General features: G+C 45.3%; 1 protein-coding gene across 7 annotated transcripts in view; it reads left to right on the plus strand.

Moving 5' to 3' along the window:
* Positions 1–19,464, plus strand: part of SIL1 (SIL1 nucleotide exchange factor) — a 214,102-nt gene that overhangs the window by 60,752 nt on the left and 133,886 nt on the right. For all 7 annotated transcript variants that reach the window (XM_032336565.1, XM_032336566.1, XM_032336567.1 and 4 more), the window contains one exon: positions 130–265. In XM_032336565.1, coding sequence (XP_032192456.1) covers positions 130–265 — 136 coding nt within the window. The remainder of the gene's footprint in view (positions 1–129; positions 266–19,464) is intronic.

Raw genomic sequence — 19,464 nt, forward strand, 5'->3', positions numbered from 1 at the left:
TGAAGGGTCCAGACAAGGCTGGGGAGGAGAGGAGGACGGAGGAGAAAGGTATACCACCCAGGCCATGTTCTTTGTTTACCTGGTACTTTGCTATGGTGGGTCATGCCCTGCGTTTTCCTTTCTCTGAAGGAGTTTGCGCTCACCAGCCCAGAGAAGAGCAGGACCAAAGAAGCAGACAGAAAGGAAACCACAGCAGAAGAGGAGCTGGACTCCGAGGTCCTTGAGGTGTTTCACCCGACCCATGAGTGGCAGGCCCTTCGGCCAGGTACCAAGCCCAGCCCTCTTCCTGTGAAACACACTCTGAATTCTAAGTGCATATGTCCTTCAACCCCACAGGGCTGTTTGGAAGAGCAGTCACTCTGTGGCCCACTGGAGGGGAATAGTGTGGTCCTTCCAAGTGGCGACTGCTGCTGTGGGGCTTAGGGACCTCCGTTTTCCAACAGAGCAGAGATTGTGGCATGTTATTGCCATGAAAGGAAGGCAGGTGGTGGGTGGCCGAGCATTCTGAGCAAGTGATTGAAAACTTTCTTTCCTTGTGCTTCTGAAACACAGGAGAGGCAGTGACATGTGCCTCACTCTGCAAATGCTATTTTAGGCTCTGCTGCTCGGCTCAGTGCAGCTGAAATATTGTTCACGGGAGAGTACTGAGCACCGGTGCAGGGCAGGAGTGTTCTGTTGCTAAAAGAACCTGTGCCAAGGAACAGGGGCTGATCCTGGCCTGGTTTCTAAATGGGGCATCCTCAGAAAGAACAACTTTCTAGCCCTTTTATGAACCTGGGCCCATAGCTTAGAAAGTAATGAGCAAAAAAAAAAAAAAAAAAAGAAAGTAATGAGCATTTGTGGAGAGTTCACCATATTCAGGTACTGTGTTAGGTGCTGAGTGTGCATAATTTCATTCAAACTTCACAACTGTAGGAACTGTTATTGTCTGGGTTTTCCTGTGAAAACACTGAGGCTCATTGACCTGTGTCATTCAGCTGATGTGTCGTAGGTCACTGACTACGGAGCCTTGAACCACTTTCCTTCGCACTGTCCTTCTCGTTCCAACCTTACCGACTATAGCCCCACTATGGGGACACTTGGGTCTGTTCTCCAGAGCGGGCTGTTAGCACTGTGTGCTGTGGCAAGGTGGATGGCCAGCCCTGGCAGCTGCCACTGTGGTTTGGTCTGCTCTGAACCAGTATTCATCGCTGTGTCCTCACTGTCCCCATTGCTTCTGTGCCGGCAGGGGCAGCGTACACTGTGCCAGCCAACTTTCTGGTAGCGATAGCGCCCCTGCCGGGCTTGCATACAGGTCGCTGATGCCACTGAAGAGTGATGAAGCACCAAGGAAGTGAAGTGGGAGCCAGGGGGAGGTTTTAGGAAAACCCCTATCACTGGGGAAATGTCCTGCCCTCCCTGTTGTGAGGATTCTTGACATCAAGATATCACTCAGTACATTCAGTTCTGATTTTAATTGGTAAATTCTCCATTTGTGCTATCCTTTGAACTTGATTGTGGAATTGGATGCTAGTAAGGGTGCATGAGTGTATAGGCTTCCTGTCCTCTCTGGTCTTTGATGGGGAAGGACACTTATGGTGAGGTGGAGAGACTTCTATGCCCCTAAAGTGCCTACCCCCCTAGAGATTTTGATGAGGGAGCAGAAAGTGTTAGCACAGTTTTTTCTGCCTGAAAGTCAGGGATGTGGCACAAGGAGGATGATGGAATATCTTTTGGGGACTTTTCAGAAAATGGCTAGTTTTTGTTGACGGGTATTTTCCCCAGTTCAGTAACTTTTGTCCCCTCATGTGTCTGAAGGAAGAACCTCAGCTCTGTTGTCCTCAGGCCTCCAGGGAGGGCACCCTGGGATACATGGTCTGGGCTCATAGGAAGGTAGCTTTCCAGGCTGCATGCTGTGGTCTGTAACACCACGGGACCTATCTATGACTTCATGGGCCTTCCCACCAGGCCAGGTGGGAATTGGGCCCCAGCCTTTCAGCCCTGGAGCAGCTGCAGGTCACCCTCCTGAAATCGACCCGCCTCTGTTATTACTGTCAGCATCCTCACTGTGAGCCGCTTGTTCCTGGAAGTGATTTTCCTGTCTCTCTCTGTCTTCTGGTTTATTTTGGGATCTGTCTCACCTTACGGAGGCTCAGCAAGCATTTGAGTGTGGATTCAGCATCAGCTGTTCACAAGCAAGCAGAAGAAAGCTGTTTGCTGGCAGGTCCTATGGGTTCTGGGCAGGAAATTCAGATATTTGTCTTGGGGTGGAAGACCCCTGAGACCTAGGACTTTGTGCCTGTGTAATTGTTACTACAGAAAGCCGGTCATCGCTTCTTGGCCTTTTGGCTAAGATTAAGTGTACGGAAAGCCAGTCATAGCCAAATGTGGTGAAGTCTCTGCTCCTTGGGCATTTGTGAGATTCTGCTTTGTGCCAGACACTGTACTGGTAGCCAGAGATACAGGTAATATGTCACATTTACTGAGTATCGATGGTGCCAGTGCTATAACTACCCTCACTTTTATAGACAAAACTGAGTCTTAGAAGTGACTTAGTCAAATGACCAGTTTTAAACTGTAGAGTCACAGTTTGTCTGGCCCCAAGCCTGAACTCCTCACCACTGGGCCATGCTGTCTTTTTGAGTAGCAAATGAGACATGATTCCTACCTTCTAGTAGCATATAGTCTCAGGATACAGTGACAGAAAAAGGCACTAGAGTTTGGATGTTCTGGTGGAAGTGTCCTGTGCTCATTGAGAGCACAAAGGAGGGTATGGGAAGGCTAGGGCCTTCTCTCTGTATTGTTGAGATCTCAGTGGAATGGTGAGTCAAATTTTATGCTGCTGAGCCTTCAACCCCATGAAAGTTCTCTTTTTGAGCTGTGTGTTCTTGGTCAGGTTGATGAGAATCTTTGAACCTTAGTTTCCTCATCTGAAAATATCTGCTTCCCAGAGATGATGTGAGACTAAAACAAGATTAACATATGTAGAATGTTTCACACAGGACTTGGCATATAGGAAATAGTAAGTGGCTATAGTTGTCATTAAAAAATATATATATACCTCTGTTGCCTCCCTTTTCTTGGGACCTGAAGGAGAAGTGGAGGTTGACAAGGCAGCCTGAGCAAAGAGCCTTGTCCTGCCCGTCATCCAGTGCTGCTTGTTGGCCCCATGTGGGCTCGGGGAACGTCAAACCTGGGGCACCCTATTGACCTGAATTGACCTCTGAGGCTGTTGGAACCTCAGAAATATTGGCATCAGCACAAAGAGCCCACTTAATGGGAGCACGCAGAAAGCCTATGCAGGAACACATTCGTGTGAGGGGGTTAAAAAAAAAGGGAAAAGAAAAAAAATCCAAATCATCAACAACTGATGAGAGCAATCCAAGAATTATAGAACACCAGCCATCTGGTCAGATCATTTCAGATCTGCACGAGCAATAGGAGGGAATTGAATTTTAAAAACCTCATTTATAGTAGACCAACTACTCTGTTTCAAGTATTTAAGAGAGGAGTCTGATTTCCTGCAGGCCCTGGACATCTGTCTGAGGGAGCACTTGACTCTGATCCAGGTGACTCTGTGGACTTGTCTGGGAGGCCTTTGACCCCTTGCAGCTTGGAAGGGGGCTGTGTGATTCTTTAGTCCTCAGATACCACCTGCGTGTCCAGCAGTTCAATTCTAAGACCGCATTCCTGGAGGTAATGTCAGATCCCTAAGTTAAAGGTCTCAGTGACACCGCATCTACTTAAGATGCTAGTTCCAAGTCCCAGATCACCCCATATTTATGACCAGCTATAAATTGGAAATTCCCACACCCCCTCTTCAGTTTCAATAATTTCCTAGAACAACTCCTAGCTCAGGGAACTTAGGAACACACTTGGGTTTGTTGGCTTATTGTAAAAGGTCCAACTCAGGAACAGCCAAATGGAAGAGAAGCAGAGGGCAAGGTATGGTATACAGAGAGAGGTGCAGAGCCTCCCAGCCCTTTCTGGGCACACCACCCTCCTAGAACTTCTGCATGTTCACCAGATTGGAAGCTCTCAAATTGCTTGTTCAGGGGTTTTTATGGAGGTTGAATTTGATATACATGATTGAGTTTAATCACTGATGTCCAATCACTTAATCAGTCTCTAGCCCTCTCTCCTCTTCTTGGAGGTCAGCAGATGGAGCTAAAAGTTCCAACTGTTTGATCATGACTTACTCTTTCTGATGACCTGTCCCCATCCTGAAGTTATCTAAAGCTGCCTTCTCTCCTTCCTCTACCCCTCAAGAGTCATCTCATCAGCATAAACTCTGGAATAACTCTGGAATTTACTGTCACTCGGTAAATTTCAAAGGTTTTAGGAGCTCTATGCTAGGAACCAAGGATAAAGACCAGATTTTTTTGAATATCCTACAGGATGAATTGAGTTGGGACTCAGGAGCAAAGCTCCCTGTGCCTTCTGCCACCTCCCCAGCTGTGTGGCTGGGAGGCAGGTGATCCTCCCTTCTTCCCCTGGTGTGGAGAGATCCTCCTTATGGGTGATCTTGTTCCCAGGATGGTCCACAAGTGTATGACCTGCTTCTGTCTCACCCTTCCTATACAGGCCTGTGCGTGCGCACACACGTCTAAGCCCATGAGCTGTGGGTGACTATGGGAGTATTGGTTAAAGGCAGTTTATAAGTTAACTCCTGTGTCTTATCAGAGTGGTGCAGTGGGACTTGTCTGCCAGCAAAAGGTAATGCCCTGAGGGAGGTCTGTAGCAATAGGTCTCTGCTCGTCTTTTCCTGGCTCAAGTGCAGCACTGGAAAGGTGTAACAAGGAGCAGATAGAGGAAACAGGCTGGTTTTTGTGTGGCTTTCAGATAGTCTGTCTCTTCTCTTGAACACAAGTTGCTATCTCCAGCAACTTTAAAGGATAAGATGTTCAGCAGAGCTTCTCTCTGGTGCTCCTTCTTTCTGCACAATGCCTTCCCCCCACCCTCTCCATTTCAAAGCCTTTTGAGTCTTCCGGGGATTCCCTGAGAGCTTTATTTGTTCTTTCCTACCTATACTTCTGGCCCATCTCCATCACTACAACCACCTATGAAGCCTTTGTTAAGCATTCTGTGCTCTGAGCATTTCTTTTGTACCTTGGTAATAAGAATTTGTCAGGAGAACTGCTTGGGGCATAGCAGGATGCCAGGTCTTTTGAGGCCTATAAGAGCATTTTCTGAGGCTCCAAATTACCTTGTCCTTGGGGAGAAAAGGAAGGTGGGTTGGAATACATGAAGGTCCCAGAAGGTTCCATGAATACAGTTTAGATCTCTCCATTTCAGTGAGCCCTCATTTTCCATTTGTGGTGTTCTCCCAGGATGGCTGACCACTGCTCCTCAGCAGCCAAATCCCACACCTCCTGGGGGAACAGGTGGAGGCCAGGGCAGAAAAGCCTGTGAACTCCATAGCAGTGACTGCCAAGGCTGAGGCCACTTTGAGACTAGCTGGCTGAGCTCTGCACTGGCACAGAGCATTGTTGCCCGGGGTTTGGCCTTCATTACCTGGATGGGGTAGGCCAGGGTCCAGTTTGCAATCTGTGGACTTGGGTGGTAATAGAGAGCAGCTGTTGACCGTCCGCTTTCTAACAAGCATTTGTATGCTTAATGCTTACCCTAGGCTCTTACCCTTGCCTTTCTCTGCTTCCTCTGTCCACCTGTTCTCTCTGAGGTTTAATAAAGACTACTTAGCAGAAGGGCATAGTCTCAGCTCTCAAAAGTCAGGATACCCAAACTGGCTGAAATGAAAAACTTAAACTGGAGTAGAGATGATGGAAAACTAGCTGCCAAAACAAGTCCTAGCCCTCATGCCTAGGGCTTGGCTTTAGCTCAGACAATCTGTGTAGCTGTGACTTCCCTTTTTTCTCTCATATTGGCCTCATGCTGCTGGCTTAAACTGACCAGGCCATCTCCAAGGTTGGGACTCATCAGGGCTGGGAGTATCTCTCAAGGGCTGCCTTGGAGCTGGAATGAGAGGTCCTTTTCCAGAACCTGTTCCATTCTTGGTTTTGTGATAGCATTAGAGGTAGGAATTGATTGGTAACTTAAGAGGAGGTAATACTTGTCTAGGTAGAGAAGAGGACAGGTAGGAAGCATGAGTGGACGGGAAGGGATGACATGAACAGAGACCTCAGAGTGAGAGTACAACTCCCTGGCTGGAGAGACAGGAATGTATAGGGAATAATGGGAAGATGGTGGTGGGCAGAGTCCCATCTGTCAGATAGGGGACGGTGGAGAGAGGGTGGGAGGAGAGATGAGGAGGAGAGCTAACAAGGCAGTAGAACTAATGATGTAAGTAAGTGTAAACTATTAGTGTGCAGTTGAGTCCAGTCAGGGGCTGTGTTGTGAATGGGAGATGAGGAAACGAAGAAAGATGATAGAAACTCCTAGGTTTGAGGTGTTTAAGAGTAAGTGGAAGAAGAGAACTAAAACAGTAATTTTGGTGATAGTGACATCAAAAAACTTGTCTATGTTATGTTACATTTATTGTATGTTATAGTGATGTACAGTTGATTCCATCAAGATGGAATGCTTGATGCTAGAGATAATGTGGTGGGCATTGAATGCCTGCCTAGGTTTATGGTGTAGGAGGACCCCCAGACAGGAATATAGTTAGGTAAGAAGACAGAGGAGGGGCCCTGAAGGGAAGACTTCCTAGAGGCAGGGTCACTGAAACTGAGTTGAGAGACCTTTGTAAATGTTTGAAGGCAGAAGAGAAAGGAATCAGTGTTGACAGATTTGAAATCCCAGAGAGGAGACCATTGATGAGATAAAATTGTATAGGTGCCAGATGGAAAGTCTTGGCCTATTGAATATGATGCGCCTTGGAAATGAGAAGCAGAAGCTAAGAGACAACAAAGATCAATGGGAAAGAGGTAGAGGGAAACTGATGAAACTTCACTTAGATATTTTCTAAGTTTCCTGAGCCAGGCTGAGGGTGGGGTTTCTACCTTGGATAATGTGAGAGAAGGACTTGATTGGTTACTTGGGAAATGGAGGGATGAGGAAGAACCTCTGTGGGGAAGATGCTGAGACCGTCAAGAGGTCAGAACCAAGTGGTGTCCAGTGTCCAGTCCAAGGAAGGGCCTAGTTGGGCTCCATGCTGGGCACGGTGCCTACTTTAAAAAAGTGGGGGGTGGGGCATTGGCATTTGACAGCCTAGCCTGCCTTTGTTGGGGACCAGAAGCATTGGATTTGGTGCAGTCTGAGCCTTAGATTGGGATAGCTGGCAGGCACATCATTAAGGGGACTGTTGGAATGTCCTCCTTAGTAAGGAGACCTTTGGCCTATGGGGCAAGTTGGAGAGCTTTACCAGAAGTTCCTCTGAAATTGCTCCAACCTTGTCTCTTCTGAACCAGGGACTCTCAAGATTTTTTTAGGTCCCTGGCAGTGTCCAAATTCAGAAATGGAGTGGCACCCTACTGGCCACTGATCTTCTTAAATAGGCCTGAAAAGAACCTGAATGAAGTAGAACTAGTGTGCAGGGGGCTCTGTGAGCCTTTTGGTGCTTGTGCTGAATCAGGCTGATTGTATTTTTGGTCCTGTGGGGGTTTTGTTTTGATACTGTTCATAAACTAATAGGTTGTGGTCTTGCCTTATTTCCCATAATATGTTGATTTGGGCAAACAAAGATTGAGTTGTATTTTAATTTCTTTAATTAGAGAACAGTCTGTTTTGGGTTTGTATAAGCAGTTATTTGAATGGAAAGAACCATTTCTTGGATTAAAAGTTTTCAGATTTGATTATCTGTAGACATAATTAGTTTATCTGGGTAGAGGTGAGTTTTCAGGCAATACTAATATGGTCTATTTATAATTTTTTTTTTTTTTTGCCTAGGGAGAAAAAAGAAAACTACCTCTATAACCCCATCCCAGCAACCCTCTACATGTTGTATAAACATCATCTTGTTAATCTCCATTCTGTCATCCTGGTTTGCCAAGTCAGGCTTTTGGACAGAGGGTGAGGAGGTTGTCTAATCTATCATGGCCAAGAATGACTGAGGCAGAAGAGGACCCAGGAACTTTAGTCTAGCTGTTGGGGAAGGGGGAAAACTAACATTTTTTTTGGAAAACGCCCTTGTCCCTGGTGTCTTGTATACATTATTTAAGGGAGATCTCAAGGTACTGCACCAAGGAGTGATTACCTCTTCTCTTGGTCTCTTCTGGAGCCCATGGTCTGTCAGTGAAGGATCCCAAATCCCATTGCTTTTCCCAGGATTTCAATCTGCAAGATCATTGTTTGAAAGCAGTGCTATTTGAGGGCTATGTGGGAACAAAGTAATGTGAATTTTAGAGGCTGTTGACATTGGGAGGGGGAAATTATTCAAGAGGATGCAGAATTATTCAAGCCTTGTTTTCTAGATTAAATCTTAGGGATCTTAGGAGTAGATCCAGATGTTCCTAAACACAATCAATTAAGTAGCCCTGTTTTATGTCTGATTCGAGGGCTCTTAGTTGGCTTTAGATTCTCCCTAGGTTAGATTGCAGAAGGGGAAGCTGGAGGAATTGTTCCCTAAATACCATTAGCATTTCAATTTCTAGTATTTGATCAGAGTACCCAGCTGAAGATACCTTGGAGTTCGGTATCAGTGGTAGATTGCAAAGGGGAGGGACTCTTGCGTAGTCAGCAGTAATAAGGGCGGCCACTTGCAATGTCAGTTTTACACAAGTCCATCTTAGTGATGGAGTTGGCAGGGACACTTGGGGAGCTGAAAGGCAGTGGGGAGAAGGAAGAGACAGATCAGAAGAAGACTGTCTTTTCACCTATTTGCTGGCATCATCTGGCCCTGCTTATGCATGTCAGGGAAAGTCTGGGTTCTGTAGTGACTCGCTTTGAACAAAATGTTCTCTCTCCCTTCCTCATTTTCATGCCCTGAGTCCTTCTCCCTTCCACCCTCCCTTGCTGCCTGCCCTCCCTGCCTCCTTTCCTTCTTTACTGTAATGGCCTTTACCTGCAGCTGAATGGCAGGTGGCAGGGATGGATAGATGTGGGGGTGTGTAGCTGGGGGAATATTTTCTCAGTTTTGCCAGCATCAGAGAAATTACTTCGAAGGCAGTCCTTCCAGCCATGCATTTCGCTGATCAGTCAGAATAAGAGGAAAAACATATTAGCATTGCCAGAGAGGCTATTTGGGAAAAATCAAGTCTGTGCAACTGAGTTATCTAAAGTTACAAGCATTAAAAACAAATCCTGGTACGCAGCTGGAATGCTTCCCACCTTGTCTCCCATAGCCCTGTCCCTTGACACCACCCCCCCACCCCACCACCACCCTCACCCCCGCTCCTGTGCTACATGAATGGGTTGTGCTTCAGCATTCCCAGAGAGCCTAATTTGAAAGAGGAAGTGCCAGGTTGTGTTGGACTTCTCTGGGCCTGACATGGAAAAGCAGTCTAAGAAGTTTCTGGTTTGGTTTTGCTTTTTGTTTGTTTGTTGTTTTTAAATCCTGTGACTGCAGTGTCTCCATACCCTTGGAGAGGCCATTAGAAGGGGGTCCTTTTGAGGACCTACACGCTCATTTATTTTCTCTCTGCCTGGTGCTGGTCTGGAGTGAGGTCTCAGGACAGTGGCCTCCTCTTTATCCTTAGGCCAGGGAGGTACTTCTTGTAAAGGGAAGGAAATTTCTGGTTGTTTGGGTAGAACTTGGGAGTTAAAGTGGGTTTGTTTGTCTCCTTTGGAAAAAATGACAAAAGCTAGAATGCCCTTTCTTCAGAGGGTAGCATCCCGGCTGTATTGTGGCATCTAGCCGAGTTTGGCTGGCAGTGGAGTGTTATAGAATCAGTCTCCCCATGCTCATACCTCAGCTCTCCCTTTTACAGCTGGGGAGTCTTGGGCACATTACCTAATTTTACTAAGGTTTAATGAAGTATTATTTGCAAAATAGGGATAGTAAGTAATACCTGCTTCAGAGGGTTGTCTTAAGTAGTACATGAGGTGAACATATTAATTGTTCACTGTAGTGCCAGGTTCATACCAACAGCTCTTGTAGTAAAAATGTGTAGACATCAAACCCACAGTGAGACATAATCTAGAAAAAAAGCTGGCCATTACTCTGCAAGTACATCCAGGTCAAGAAAGAAATACTGAGGAGATGTCAAAGATCAGAGGAGACAGCAGTTATGTGTAGTGTGGTTTCCTAGATGAGAGTCTGGGACAGAAAAAAAGTGATTAGAGGAAAAACGGGTACAGTCCAAATAAAGTCTCGAGTTAGTACTATTGTACCAATGTTAATTTCTCAGTTCTGTTAGTTTTATGGTTTTGTAAGATGTTAGTATCAGGAGAAGTTGGGTGAGGGGTTTATGGGATCTCTACTTCTTTTTCTTCTTCCTTTTTTTTTTTTTTTTTTTTGCAACTTTTCTCCAAGTCTAAAATCATTTCAGAATAAAAAATTAAAACCAAGGAAGTTAATGTCCAAGTGATATGTTAGGTAAAAAGAGAGACTGACCAGAGTAGAGCCACGCACAGCAGATCTCACCTGACTTCGTCTCACCTCCTGTGTCTGAGAAGGCGAGCTCTTACTAAGGGACCCCAATGCCCTCTTCTGTAGTCCCCGTGTACCTGGGGCATCCTTTGGAGAGGTTCCACTGTAGGCCGATAATTGGTCAGCAGTGGAGACACACACCCCATGTCTGATCCTGGATGGTGCTCTACAGCGGTTGGGAAGGAGACTACTCATTTAGCATTAGGACTCTCTGTGGGGCTGAATGATCAGGGCACTTGTCTCTGTTCCTTGGAATATAAATGAAGTTCTGCCTGTTTTATCTTTCTGTCTCAGCACCAGTCACTATGGCAATATGTTTGCAGATTGCGATGCCTACCCCTACGCTAACACTCAGTGTTTGATCATCCAGAAAAGAAAAATAAGTTCAGACCCAGCTCTGCAATAATTTATTATTTTGTTTCCTGTTTTAAGTGCCTTGCTCTTGCACAAAGCAGGCATTTTGCTTGCTCTTCTTGGGTGCAGAATATACATGTGCTTTTCTTATGACTGATGTGGTCATCTCTGCCATGCTAATGGCAGGGTGTGTAGAAGAAAGCCATTATTGTAATTGGGAAAATGTGAATCTTGGGGTTTTTCTTTTTCCACTGAAATTGGCTGTCGGGGGGTGGTTCTAGAAAGGATAAATTCTTCCATTCTGGCATACAACTCCTTCACAAGTATTTGCTGTCAGAAATTCGTATTTTCTAAGTTTAAAAAAAAAAAGGTTAATGCTAAAAAATGTTTTTTGTGTTTTACCTTAGTGGCTAAGGTGTACTGCTTTTTGCTGTTGATTTACAGATTTTATTGTCTGACCCTTGGGATGCATGTGGATTACTCAATAGTGTGACAAATGGCTGGGCTCTGAATTATGTATTGTATTACAGGGGAGTTCATAAACCATATTTCTCTGTAGGTTATTTTAGGCATAAGACTAGTGAACTGTCGTTTCTCTTTTGGTCACATGTGACTAAAAAAAAGGTGGGGGTTGGTGGTGGGAAGAAGTGTCTGGCTCAAAATCCAACAGAGCACCGGGAAAGGTTTTGAGTGTAGATGCTGGATGTAGACCGACTTCGGGTGTGGACTGGGAGGACTGGGAACACCTGGAATAGAGAAGAGTGGCTTTGCTGCACCTTTGCTCAGGCTAGAGCCCCTTCAGGAAAACTTCTGGCTTCCACTCCCCTGGGGCTTCTGTTCCAGTCAAGTAACAAATGGCCTGAGGCCAGAGAGTCCTGCACCCCGAGTAGACCTACCACACTCCTGCTCCCCTCCCCCTACATAGCCACTTGTGCTGATGGATGTGCAAACCCTTTACAGACGGTTTGGCACTGCTCGGCTTGCAGAGATCATCTGTCTCTTTTGAATGAGCAACTTGATGTTTGTGGCTCCTTTTTCCTGCACAGAGAGAAATTGCTTCTGCCTTCTGATGGAAATGTTTACCTTCCCTGGGGAAAGGTACTATTCTTTAGGGGTAATGTTTGCTGGTGCTCCCCACCCCTTGTGGGAGCATCAGCCTGTGCTTGAGGGTGGACAGGAGGAGGCGGCCATTGGAGCATGCAGAATTGCCACTGGGGCAGCCATCTGCCAGTGTCGTGGCTCACAGCCTGCCTCTGAGCAGGCCGCGGGGAGGGAGTGTCTATACTCCGGTGCCTGCATGCATTATGCACAGCCTCTTCCCTAAAAGAGCTTTCTGAACGTATATAACTCCTTTCTACCCTTTTCTTGTATGGTCTGCCTCGGGGCACCATTCAGAATCTCCCCTAATTATACTGGAGCTCAGCTTCTACTGTCTCGCATTTGGAGTTTCTGGTAATAGCTGATTTTTTGGGGGTAGGGGGAGTAGGGAATAGATTTCTAAAATTGCATTGAGGGATTGATTTATAGTTATAGGAAAAAAATGCTTTTTACAAGCAAATTATCAAGACTGCGATGATAAGAGTTTCCCATCAGTGGTGTTGAGACTATCCAAAGCCGGGTTAGCTTCCATGTCTTTTCTAGAATGGACTCTGTAATTTGAGGAGGCTACTCTAGTATTAAAATGAAATCTGTGCTTCTGATTGCAGACCACCACCTTCCCCACATATTGCCCCCATGTCTCCCTTCCCTTCCTGAGATGGAGGAGTTTTTGCACATGCTGCTTAGAAAAAGAAGATTTATATCATGACTCAATCCTCACCCACAGATCTAGGATTCCTGCCATCCAGTAAATTTTGGCAGGCAGGTCCTGTGTATGGAGAACATGTCCTGCCTCCCTATCCCTGTACTGCTCCCCTTATTGCGTTTGCGTCTTGGGTGGAGTCTGGGATGTCTAGCTTCCCATCTTTCCTGCTTTGCCTCCCAAGCAACTCTTGCATCTCCTATAAGGCTATACCTTAATATCTGTGAGGTACAGGGTTTGGTCTCTCATATCCCAGGGACTTGATAGAGAGACCTATAAAGCCTGTAATTATAGTGTTGACCCCTTAAAGCCATTGAGGCTTCCAGGTGAGTGCTGGTGAGGCCATGATGCTGTTGAGAGTGGCTTACTGGTGGCACTGGATCCTCCTTTGCACTCTGGTAGGGGAGAGGGGGGTGGGGGAAAGGCACTGGGTTTTAGAAAATGCTTGGCTATGAAGACTTGGTTGAACGTCTTCTCTTCCCCATCCCTAGGTAATTCGAAAGAATTTAAGATAAAAGAGCACAGGGCAGAATAGGACTTTGGGGGCCAAAGACAAAGAGAGAGGTGTGGTGAGGAGAAAGAGGGTGTGCTGCTGGCTCACCTACGTCTTAGAACAGGACCTTCTTGGTCTGGCAGCCATGGACCAGCATGGGCTGAGCCCACTGTTGGCATGTGTACGAGGGAGCGGTGAGCACCTCAGAGACTGTTCCCTAGGGATAGGATATTGCTGCTGCCTCTGAGGCTTCTGCTCCCCTCTTCACCGGGCCACTGGAAAGCAAAGGGTCCTCAGCTGCTTGGCTCCTGCAGCAAGGAGACTGGCCACATGGGGAGAGACTTAGGCCAAGTCTGGACCACATTAGATGTTGCTCCCTCTGTAGCCGAGCCAGTAGGAAGCTCTTGTTGGAATAGCCTCCCTGTCCCCTGGGCCTGTGTAGATGTGACTGGACCTGAACCTTTCCCTTCCAGACTGACTATTTTGGGTTTTTCTCCCCATTTCTGACCTCAGAACTAACATGATGGCAGCTTCTGGAGTGTCTCCAGGCCTACAGCATATAGGGCTTAGCAATTACAAGATGAGTTGTAGGGTGGCACTTTTACTGGATGTCCTTTGAGATTGACTTTCTGATGGTCCTTAAGTGCCCCATGGGGGCCTCTTCAGGGGCCCTGGTTTCCCTTGAACTTAGTGTTAGTGCTGACTCCTACACACATTCCTGTGTGGGGTTTTTTTTTTTTTTTTTTTTTCCATCTTAACCACGATTGGTGATGAATTGGGGGAAGGGAGCAAGGATTTGCTTTCCTCTGCACCAGAAGTGCAGAGCTGCTAATTTCATTCTCCACGCTGTCTCTTAGATGAGCAGGGTCCTCTGTGCCCATGTTTAGTACCGCTGTGTTGCTGGACTCTCCTGGCAAAAATTAGGCTAATGTCTCCAACGACTGCATTAGCCACTGAAATGAGGTTCTAAATTGAAGGTACTACACCAAGTCTGTCTCCAAGGTATTGCCTTGTTCTAGCTTTTATTATTCAAATTCATTCTCTCAATGATTCTCTGCAGACTGACTGGCACGGGGTTCAGCGTGGAACTGAAAGGCAAGTTAGCTGAAAGGCAGGCTCACCTTTAAAGAGAAGGGAGAAAGGAAAGGAAAAAACAGAAAAAAACCCAAAAAGATGAATGTTGTGGTACAAATAGTCAGCCATTTGTCTGTTCCAAGAGCTCCTTGGCCAGTCTGAGCAATGCATAGAGATAGGAGAGTAAGGGACCAGACCTGGGACAGAGTGGAGGCGGTAGCGTGAGGATAGAGGGACTTGTCAGTGCTTTAGTGACATCTGTGCCTTGTGAGTTTACCGTACTTCCTCCTTCCCTTTCATGTTTACTGAGCACCCAAATATATGTCTTACAGGGTGTTGAGAACTCCACGGTAGAAAACCAAAGATCAACAAAACAGGATCTTCTCTTTACAAAGCTGTTAGTCTTACAGTTTCACTGCGTTTTCTCTATCTTGGGTGTGTGGGTAGGGGTGAGGGGGATGAGGATTGGAGCTATGATTCTTATATTTTACATCAGAAGTAGGAGCCTTCTAACAGTCATATGCTTAGAGAGTTGAGAATTTGGCTCTTACATGTTTGTTTTTAAAATAGATTTTTTTTTGCCTGCTGACAAAGTAATATGTTTTCCAAGCAGAAAGCTTGGAAAACACAGAAAAGCACAAAGGGAAACACCACCACCACCCGTATTCCACTATCCACATGTAAAGATAACATTATAGCTTACGTTCTTCCAGTTGTTTTTACACAAGTGCTGTCATTCTGTACGTAGTATTTGGAGGCTGATACTTTCCTTTTAGCAACTGGGAGTTAAATTTTGCAGAGTTTTGAAAGGTAGAGCCTCTAGCACATAACTAGGCACACAGTGAACATTATCTAGGTGCTGGTCTTTATCAATTATATGAATATACCAAATTTTGCCTAATTGGTTCTTATTGTTGTACATTTAGGTGGTTTACAGCTTTCCATTCTGAGTAATTCTACAATGAAAAGTGTGTGTGTGTGTGTGTGTGTGTGTGTGTGTGTAAATCTCCTTTTGTTTGTTTTTCTGTGCCCTCTGACTATGTTCTTAGAAGAGATTCACCAAAGTTGAAGCGCTCGTCTTTTCTGATTCTTCTGCCGTGCGTCTCAGCTGGGACAACCTGATGTCTGGGCTGTTAGAACAGCACCGTGGTTTGAGTATCTCTCATCCCTTTTCTGTATCACATGTCAGATGCCCTAGGATTTCTTCTCCCTGTGGTCGCTGGGTGCTTCTCTCTTGACCAGGAAATAGCTGGCTTCAGGGAAGACAGGGCAGCAAGCACCTAACACCTGTTCTCATTGTTTTGCGCCAAGATGGTAGTATCCCTGGAGACAGGGACATTGTCATCAACCTCTTTAATAATAAGCACATACTGAGTGCCTGCCCACCTGTGTCCTGCCCAGTGCCAGGTAAGGCAGAGATAAAAAAATGGGCCTCTACCTTCCAGCTACTTGCCTACTGATTGGATAATGGAATTGACACAAAATAATTCACACACGTTTATTGAGCATTTGCTATATGGTAGATACTTGTGCCAGGCTACTGTTGGGGGAACCGAAACGGCTGAGATGCTATTCTCCTTCTTAAAGGACGCTGCAATACATATAAATAAGAGCTATTTATAGGTAAAGTTAACTAGCCACACAGGTCAGTAAGTGATAAATATCTAGTCAGGCAGACAACAAGTATTAGAGACTGGCTGCTTTGGAGAAGAGGGTCATTCATTATGAGTCAGAGTAGTTAGATTTCGGAGAGAAGGCAGGACACTTTTTGGGGCCCAAGAAAGAGCTGGCATTTGGTGAGGTAGAGTGGGAAGGGTTTTCTAGGTGAGAGGAGCAGCTTGCAAGAGATGGTTGCAGTACTGATTGTGTTAAGGTGTAGAGCAGTTGCCAGGAAATACAGGAGCAGGCTAAGGGTGGGGAATTGCAGAAAGGCAGGTTAGGGTCAAGGCTGCATATCGGGACACCTGAGCATGGTGGGCTCCAGATAACTATTTGGTACACAGTAGATGAAAACAGTTTGGTAAAATTGTCTCTGATTAAAGGACAGGTAAGAAGGTCTTATGTCTCTCAGTGCCAGAAGGCCCTCAGGCTCAGTCCTTGGGTCTCCACTCTTCTTTGTCTACACTAAAGTTCTGGGTGATCACATCTAGCCTAGCAGCTTAAATTTCATGTATATGCTGGTCATTGCCAGATTTTTTTTTTTAAAGTCTCCAGCACATACTTTTCTGAACTCCAGACTCCTGTATCCATCTGCTTACTAGATATCTGTATGTGGATGTTTAATAGGCATCTCAACCTTAACATGTTTAAAACTGAGCTCATGTAACCTTCCCCACTTCAGTGAATGGCAGCTCTGTCCTTTGACTTATTCAGATCAGAATCCTCTTAGGTATTCTTGACTCCTTTCTCTCACATCCACCTTTGCCCAATGTGGGGCTTGAACTCAGAGCCCTGAGATCAAGACCTAAGCTGAGATCAAGAGTAAGTTGCTTAACCAACTGAGCCACCCGGCCACGACTAAAGATTTTATTTTTAAGTAATCTGTACACCATACTTGGGGATCAAACTCAAAGCCCCAAGATCAAGTCACATTCTCAAATGACTGATCTAGCAGGTGCCCCCCTCACACTCATATTCTGACAGCACAGCCTGCAGTAGCTCTCTCTTCAAAATATATCTAAAATCTGACCACTTCTCATTATTCTTTGACCACCATGATCTCTCACCTGGATTATTGTAGCTGGCTCCTAACAGGCCTTCTTCATCCTTCTGCCTTTATCACCCATACTTCTTTCTCAATACAGCAGCTAGAGTGATTCTTTATGTCTGTCTGTGCTCAGAAATATCTTTTGGTCTTCCTTCTCATATAAAGTAAGAGTCAAAGTCCTTTCCAAGACCTATACATCCCCGTCATGTGGCCCAACATTACCTTTGTCGATTTATCTCCTACTGCCCTCCCTAAAGTTCCCTCTCCTCTAGCCATCTTGGCCTCCCTCATGTTCCCTGAACACATCAGGCGCATCACACCTTGGGACCTAGAATACTCCTCTCCTAGACAGGTTTGTGGGCAACTCCCTCACTTTTCTTAGGTCTTCAATCAGAAGCGAACTTGTCTTCTGATGGCCAAAGCTAGAATGATTTAAGTAATGTAATGTAGTATCAGATTATAGCCCGAAGTATAAAATAAATATATAACAATTTGAACTGGTATAAACAAATGATTGAATGAATGAATGAATAAATGAATAAATGGGAGAAATAAGATAAGATATCTCTTACAGAAGAATTTCAGTAATTTATAGGTGCTTTCACCTCTAGGAGGAGGAGCTTAAATCTTCTGAGTGTGATCTGGACTTAGTGATTTACTTCTAAAGAACCATTTTTGGGGCGCCTGGGTGGCTCAGTGGGTTAAGCTGCTGCCTTCGGCTCAGGTCATGATCTCAGGGTCCTGGGATCGAGTCCCGCATCGGGTTCTCTGCTCCGCGGGGAGCCTGCTTCCTCCTCTCTCTCTCTCTGCCTGCCTCTCTGCCTACTTGTGATCTCTCTGTGTCAAATGAATAAATAAAAAAATCTTTAAAAAAAAAAAAAAAAAGAACCATTTTTGAGGGGCGCCTGAGTGGCTTAGTGGGTTAAAGCCTCTGCCTTCGGCTCAGGTCATGATCCCGGGGTCCTGGGATCGAGCCCCACATCGGGCTCTCTGCTCAGCGGGGAGCCTGTTTCCCCCTCTCTCTCTGTCTGCCTCTCTGCCTACTTGTGATCTCTGTCTGTCAAAAAAATAAATAAAATCTTAAAAAAAAAAAAAGAACCATTTTTGAAAAGAGAAAAATAGTAACATTATGGTAAAGAAACCCAATAAGTATTACCTGTCATCAAGAGGGACCTCACAAGTGCTGTCATATGGATATGAGGGACCCCCTGACAGGATGTGAGAACATAGGCTCTTTGCCTGTGTGGTGTTCTTCCTTGCAACCAGTAAGCCCAGAGTAATCATGAGAAAAGTGTCAAACAGATTTAAATTGAGGAATAGTCTACATAATATGTGGTCAGTACTCCTCAAACTGCCATGGTAATGATAAGGAAAGACCAAGAAGCTATCACAGGGATGTCTGGCTGGCTCAGTCAGTAGAGCACACAGACTCTTGATCTCAGGATCATAAGTTCAAGCCCCACGTTAGATGTGGAGCCTACTTAAAAGAAACAGAAAACCCCCTCATAGAGCAGAGAAGACATGACACCTAAATTCCTAAATTCTGATTTGTGTACTAGAACTGAAAGAGGACATTAATGGAAAAACCAGTGAGACATGGAGAGTCTGGAGTTTAGTTACTATTAATGTAGCAATGTTGGTTTCTTAATATTGATAAATATACCACAGTAGTGTAAGATGGTAATATTAGGGGACAGCTGGGTGGCTCAGTCAGTTAAGCTGCTGCCTTCGGCTCAGTTCAGGATCCCAGAGTCCTGGGATTGAGTCCCGCATTGGGCTCCTTCCTCAGTAGGGAGCCTGCCTCTCTGCCTCTTTCTGCCACTCTGCCTGCTTGTACGCACGCTCTCTCTCTCTCTCTCTGCGACAAATAAATAAATAATCTAAAAAAAAAAAGATAATATTAGGGGAACTGAAACTGGGTTAGAGTTATGCAGGAATTTTTGGAACTCTGTACTATCAGTAAAGTTTTCTGTAAATCTAAAATTATTCCAAAAATGAAAAAAGTAGCCTTCTCAAACAAGGGCTTCCCTGACCACCATCTGAAGAAAGTTTTTTCCCTCCTTGACACTTCAAATCCCTTTCTCTGCATTGGTTTGCTCGTTAGTACTTATTGTCTCATAGCATATATTTTACTCATGTTTGTTTCCATGCTACAAGAAAGAATAGGGGTTTTGGTCTTAGTCTTGTTCACTTATGGCTCTTCAAGGCCCAGCCCTACGCTTAGCTCATAGCAGCCATTCAATAAATACTTGTTCATGACTGAAAGAATGAATTCTTAGATCACCCTTTTGTCCTTAAGCAGCATGAGGATTTTGTGTTTGGGCCTGCCTTTCTCTTTCGAGATTACTAGTAGTTTACCATTCCAGTGGGGGAAATGACACCTGTTGTTGGCTTTTCTTCTTTAGCTCACGTAGAAATGAAAGTCATGTCAGAATATGCTTCTAATATATTCACCCACCAGCAGGCAGAAGAAGAAGAAGAAAATTTCATCATTTATTCTTTCTTGCAGACATTATTCCCCTCCTTAAGGTGAGGGCTGTTTTATGAGAGACACCCTTCTTCCCTTACCT

This window comes from Mustela erminea, chromosome 3 (assembly GCF_009829155.1).
Source record: "Mustela erminea isolate mMusErm1 chromosome 3, mMusErm1.Pri, whole genome shotgun sequence".
Taxonomy (NCBI): domain Eukaryota; kingdom Metazoa; phylum Chordata; class Mammalia; order Carnivora; family Mustelidae; genus Mustela; species Mustela erminea.